Below are 6,365 nucleotides of genomic sequence, written 5' to 3'. Positions count from 1 at the left end.
CTCAGAGAGTGTAGTGGGTGCTTTTACGTGTCACCCGCACGAACGCCAGTCAGGCGGTACTGGCAACGACCACGCTCAAAATGGTGTATTTTATGTGCCACCCACACAAGAGCCAGTCCAGGGGCACTGGCAACGATCTCGCTCGAAAATCCTTACACATGTCACGGGCACAAGTGCCAGAAAGGCGACGCTGGGCACAGGTGCTATCCCGGTTTTGCTATTCGCTTGCCCCAATAAGTCTTCGCAAGCTGAGTTTTGTGTCCCAATGAAGGAGACGATGTTGGCATGGGTGCCAGTCGTCGACTTTAACTCGATTTCGATATGTATATCATCATCATCATATATATCATCATCATCAAGTATATTATTTTCTTCTTCCAGATCATTCAGACACCAGGACTCTGGGAAACTGATAGACAAGGACTGAGGCTTACAAATGGTGCCACAGAAGGATCTTACTCAGCTTGTAGTGGATATTGTGTAATATAGATATTAGGCATGTGTGAATGTGTATTTGTATGTATGAATGTGTGCAACACTGTATATCTTAACATGTTGACATGTGTGTGTGTGGATGTGTATGTTTTCTTTGCCTAAAAATCTTGTAAATAAAGACAATTCCACAAATATAGTATTAAGGGCAACTTACCTTTTTTCTTATATATATATATATATATGAATGCAAAATATGTGTGCGCATGTATGTGTGAGTGTGTGTATATGTGCGTTCATTTAAGCCAGTAATATGTTGAATTAAGGTCATTTAACTGGTGCTGTGTCCATAGATTGTACCAATAAGAAATTGTACTGTTCTTTTTTAAATGTATTGTGAATGTGTTGGGATTTCATTTTATTTTTCTGTACCAACATTGTACTGTGTGTGAATGTGATTGGGTGTGTTTGAATTGATAACTATCTACTTGGCTATGTTTATCCGGGATCATAATCAAAAGACAAGTATTTGGATATTTGCTTTGTGATTGTGTTTGAGTTTCCATCCATTTAAACTCAAAATCTTACCACTCACCCACACACACGTCTGTGTCTGTTTCTGTATAAATGTATGTGCATGTGTTTATAAATAATATTCACTCACACACACACACGCACACACTGTATGTGCATATGTATAAAACACACATTACACATATATATGCACATATATGCTTGTATATGTTTGTGAGTCACTGTGTGTTATGTGTATATTTTTAATTTTCAGAATGTATGGATTACAATTATATATGTGTATGTACATACATATGCATAAATTGACTTTCATGACAATGTGTATTATCGTATTTAGTTCTTCCGACACCAAGCCATCCGCTGACAAGGTCCCTATGTGATATGTAAATAAGGTGGGGCCACACTTAGAGGACCCCCAATTGCCCTAATACAATTTGCTGACTTATTAATATTCTTATCTACTTTCTGTTGCCCTAACTCTAACACAGAACTGGGATCCAAAAGATGTGGCTTCGCTAACTAAAATTTATCTATGTCAAACCTTATGTCTGTTTGCTTTGCTAATTTCTTAGCTTAAAAAAAAAAAATTAAATTTAGTCTTGTTGTTGTTGTTATTAAAATTATTATTACTATTCTTGATAGAATTGGTGGAGTGCAGGAGAAATTTCCTTGTGGTATTTAGTTATGCCCCTTTACTTTCTGAGTTCAAATCACACTGGAGTCAAAGTTTGCTTTTATCTCTCAGGGATTGATAAAATAATTGCCATTTATTATCTACAGGGATAAATTTGTATCTTCACTCAAATTTTGTGACTTGTGCGCTAATGTTAGAAATTGTTACTATGATTATTAGGACAATGGATGAGAGAATTACTTGGTAGAGCACTGTACAAAATGTCTTGTTTTCAGAATTCAACTCCTGCCAAGGTCAATTTTTCCTTCCAGCTGTCTAGAGTTGCTAAAATAAAGTACCAGTCAAGTACTGGGATTGATATAGTCAACTCCCTTAAATTTCTGGCCTTGTGCCTTTCTTAGAAATTATTATTATATTGTTATAACAGTGGCAAGGCAGAACTGTAGTGTCAAACTATGGTACTTGTCTCTGTATTCTGAGATTGCTGTGAGATTGAGTTTGATATTCCTATCCATAATGATCAATAAAATAAGTACCAAGAAGGTACGTAGGTTTTCTGAACACTTATAGCCTTATGCTAATGTATGAAAAAAATTTCATAATCTCATTAGACAGTGAAGTCAATTTTCTTATCACAGGTTTAAATTTTATTACAAGTGTCTTTTGGATTGTACCCCTGATCAAGGTGCGTAACTATGTATGCTTCAACCTGGCAAAAATAGGTTCTTTAAAGTTGAATGGTCAGTAATGTCCAGCCTCAAAATTAACTGTTGCAATAAGTGAACTATCACACCTATTCCATTACTAAAAATGGTTGTAATTTTGATATATATTGGTAAGATTAAGAAGTAATATTGCAATGAGCTCAGTCTATCATTGACTATAATTTCCTTTTGAATCTAATTCAGTCTACACAGTCTAATGCCCTTGAAAATGCATGAATGTCAAAGTCTGGCCTAATAGCTAAGTTGGAAGTGGAGTATTACAAATGATAAAGCAATTACATTTCAAAGTTTTGTCCCTCTATAATCTGAGTTCAAATCTCACCAGAATCTCTATAAAATAATACCAGAGTTAATTGAATCAGTTAAATCCCTTCTCAACAAATTTGTAGCTTTGTGCCAGTGTTAGAGATCAAAATACCTAGTAGTATTTCATTACTTTCTGAGTTCAAATTCCATTGAGGCTGTCTTGGCCTTTTATCCATCTGGGTTGATATAAATAAAGCACTAGGTAAGTATTAGGTTTAATTCCATTGAAAATATCTCTCCCCAGAAATGTATGATCTTGTGTGTCATGTTTGAAATATTCATTCATGGTAACATGGTAATATGCCATAATTGATGGAGGAAGGGAATATTCAACAAAATATCAAAATTTTGAAAATTGTTTTTTTTCATCTTAAAGGTATATTTGAAACTTCATCTTTAGCCATGCAAAAAAAAGAAAGAAAAAAAAAGAAAAATCCCTCAAGACAAAAACAATAAAAAGCTTAATTCACACTCTTTCACATTGAAATTTAAGTTGGAGGGTCAGTGATAAACAAGTGAAGGATGTGCACAGAGGATTCCAAGCATTGTAGAGACAAATAGCTGCCAAACAATCAAATCTATAAACTAGCTATAAATTCAAACAATCTAATAAAAAAAATTACAATTGTCTTCTTTCAATATATCAACACTTATTAGACAATAATAGACAACTTGATATGTATTCAAATTTGTAAATAATCCCTTAACTTGCAAAAAATATGAAGCTAAAACATCAATATTCTTAGGAAAACTTTAAACAGCTTTTGTGGCAAATTTGCAAAAAAAAAAATTGAATATTCCTTTCCTCCACAGAACATGTCCTATTCTTCTTATCACTATGTGTGTGTTTGAGTGTTACCTTTTATTATTTTTTTTTAACAACCTTAACTCTGGAGCAGAATTCAAGACAATTGTAAACTAACACCATCAAACAATGTTATGAAGGTCTATAACGTTTATGCATCAAATAGAAAATTTATAAAATATGCAATTTTTACAAGTTTTGCCAGTTGTTATTATTCTGGCCCTGTGCCAAAATTATTATTATTATTATTATTATTATTATTATTATTATTGTCATTATTTTGGTGGCAAGATGGTAGAACTGTTAGTGTGTTGGACAAAAGACTTAGTGGCATTTCTTCCAGCTCTTTACATTCTGAGTTAAAAATTCTACCAAGACCGATTTTGCCTTTCATCCTTTCAGGGTCGATGAAATAAATAGCAGTTGTGCACTGGGGTCGATGTGATTGACTACCCCCACCCCCCCAAACTCCTAAAAATTGCTGGCCTTGTACCAAAATTTAAAATTATTATTATTAAGGCAACAAGCTGGCAGAATCATTAGCACGTTGGATGAAATGCTTGGCGTATTTTGCCTGTAGCTATGTTCTGAGTTCAAATTCTGCCAAGGTCAACTTTACCTTTCATCCATTTGGGGTTGATAAATTAAGTACCTGTTGAGTACTGGGATCAATGTAATCAACTTACCTCCTTCCCCAAATTTCAGGCCTGTGCTTTTAGTAGAAAGGATTATTATTATTATTTTTAAATTGGCAAGCTAGCAGAATTGTTAGCATGACAAACAAAATGTTTCACGGCATTTTTTAAATTTTTTTAGCTCTTTATGGTCTTAATTAAAATCCAGCTAGGTTCAACTTTGTCTTTCATCTTTTTGGGTTTGATAAAATAAATTACTTCTCAAGCCCTGGGGTTGATAGGATCAACTAACCCTGGTCTCCTCAAAGTTACTGGTCTTGTGCCAAAGCTAGAAATTATTATTATTATTATTATTATTATTAATATTTAAGGATTGATATTACTCTTCCAGAAGGTAAAGAAACAATAAGAAGAGTGCGACTGTTATCAAATGAACAATATTTCAACACTTCATGTCTTCTACAAGTTGAAAAATAATCATCTCGATCTACTACATTGTTCATGGAGGCGCAATGGCCCAGTGGTTAGGGCAGCAGACTCGTGGTCATAGGATCGCGGTTTCAATTCCCAGACCGGGCATTGTGAGCGTTTATTGAGCGAAAACACCTAAAGCTCCACGAGGCTCCGGCAGGGGATGGTGGCGAACCCTGCTGTACTCTTCCACCACAACTTTCTCTCTCTCTTACTTCCTGTTTCTGTTGTGCCTGTAATTCAAAGGGTCAGCCTTGTCACACTGTCACGCTGAATATCCCAGAGAACTACGTTATGGGTACACGTGTCTGTGGAGTGCTCAGCCACTTGCACGTTAATTTCATGAGCAAGCTGTTCCGTTGATTGGATCAACTGGAACCCTCGACGTCGTAAGCGACAGAGTGCCAACAACAACATCTAATGTAATAAATTTGACACAGTGAAAAAGCCTTTAAGTGGTTGATTCTTCTGCTAGGAATGATAGTTAAATTTCCCCCAAACTACTACTACTTTCCAAAAAAATAAAAAGGTGGTAAAAAAAAAAAGAAGAAAAATAGAAGGTGGCTAATGTAGTCCTATATGCCACTTCCAGAAAGAAGAAATAATGATTATAGGTTCCATTAGGCAGCTATAGAGCAAAACATGTTAGCATTAAATGTAGAAAATAATCTCTGAACAGTATTATGTTCACATTACAATGTAACAAATACCAAACTTCATTGTGGTTGTAGTAGCAGAGATATCTTTCATTAATATTCCTGTTTTTGAGGACTATAGTTTGCCAGAATCAGAAGAGTGTCAAATAAAGCATCTAATGGTTGTACCTTCTTTACATTTTGTTTGAATCCCACAAAAGCCAACTTTTCTTCATCCTTCTGGTAGGAAGGGGAAAAGAATCAATTAAATTGATACTGGTGAAGTGCTGAATTTGGTATAATCAACCATTCCATTCTCTCTTCCAAATAAGTATAAGGCCACAAATTACTTTTGACTGTCTAAATTTGGGGTTATAATCCAAGTGTTTCCAAGTATCCAAGAGGATAACAATAAATTAAATGTTTATAAGAAGGTGGTGGTGATTCAATCAAATATACCCATTTCTATCATGGAAGATTTGAAAGCAATATATGCGAACTAAAGTTAAACATACATTGTAAAAAGAAAAAAGGGTAAAATTATCTTCTTGAGTTGTGCTGACTCATAAGGATTGATTTCCTGGTTTCCCCCACCTACATCATGAGTCCAATACCCTAACCACTTAGCCACATACCTCCACAAACATGCATTGGGTCATACTCGACTCATTTCTCTAGATTTCACTGATCTTCTACATTCAATGCTCATATTCCTTTGCCATGTAGCAACTCACTCTTTATATGTGTTCTTCATATGGTCAGTTTTTTTGTAAATACAGGACCTTTTTTTCTTTTCCAAGGTTTTCCACCTCTTCCTTGCACAGGTATTGCATACTTTTACTATAGCTTCTCTTTAAAGATCATCTAAGTAACAAGCATCTAGGAAGTTATCTCAGCAGTTTGCAGATGTCATTTTATGAATTCCTTATGCTAACTACTTTCATACATCTAGAACAGTAGCTCTCAACCAATTTTTGCCTATGGGAACCCATTTGATTTCTGTTTTACTCGACTGGAGTTCCATAGCTATTTGATTATATATATATCATCATTATCATCATCATTTAACGTCTACTTTCCATGCTAGCATGGGTTGGACGATTTGACTGAGGACTGGTGAACCAGATGGCTACACCAGGCTCCAATCTGATTTGGCAGAGTTTCTACAGCTGGATGCCCTTCCTAATG

The 6,365-nt window shown here is 35.1% G+C and overlaps 1 protein-coding gene across 2 annotated transcripts in view; it reads left to right on the top strand.

Annotated features, from left to right (window-relative positions):
- The window catches only part of LOC106874542 (ras-related protein Rab-18A), a 50,819-nt gene extending 47,188 nt beyond the window's left edge, over positions 1-3,631 (top strand). For both annotated transcript variants that reach the window (XM_014922309.2, XM_014922310.2), the window contains one exon: positions 382-3,631. In XM_014922309.2, coding sequence (XP_014777795.1) covers positions 382-489 — 108 coding nt within the window. In that variant the 3' untranslated portion in view covers positions 490-3,631. The remainder of the gene's footprint in view (positions 1-381) is intronic.
- Positions 3,632-6,365: the final 2,734 nt, after the last annotated feature.

The sequence above is a fragment of the Octopus bimaculoides genome, chromosome 10, assembly GCF_001194135.2.
Source record: "Octopus bimaculoides isolate UCB-OBI-ISO-001 chromosome 10, ASM119413v2, whole genome shotgun sequence".
Lineage (NCBI taxonomy): Eukaryota > Metazoa > Mollusca > Cephalopoda > Octopoda > Octopodidae > Octopus > Octopus bimaculoides.
Note: the sequence above shows the minus strand (reverse complement) of the source record. Positions and strands in the feature narration are given on the sequence as shown.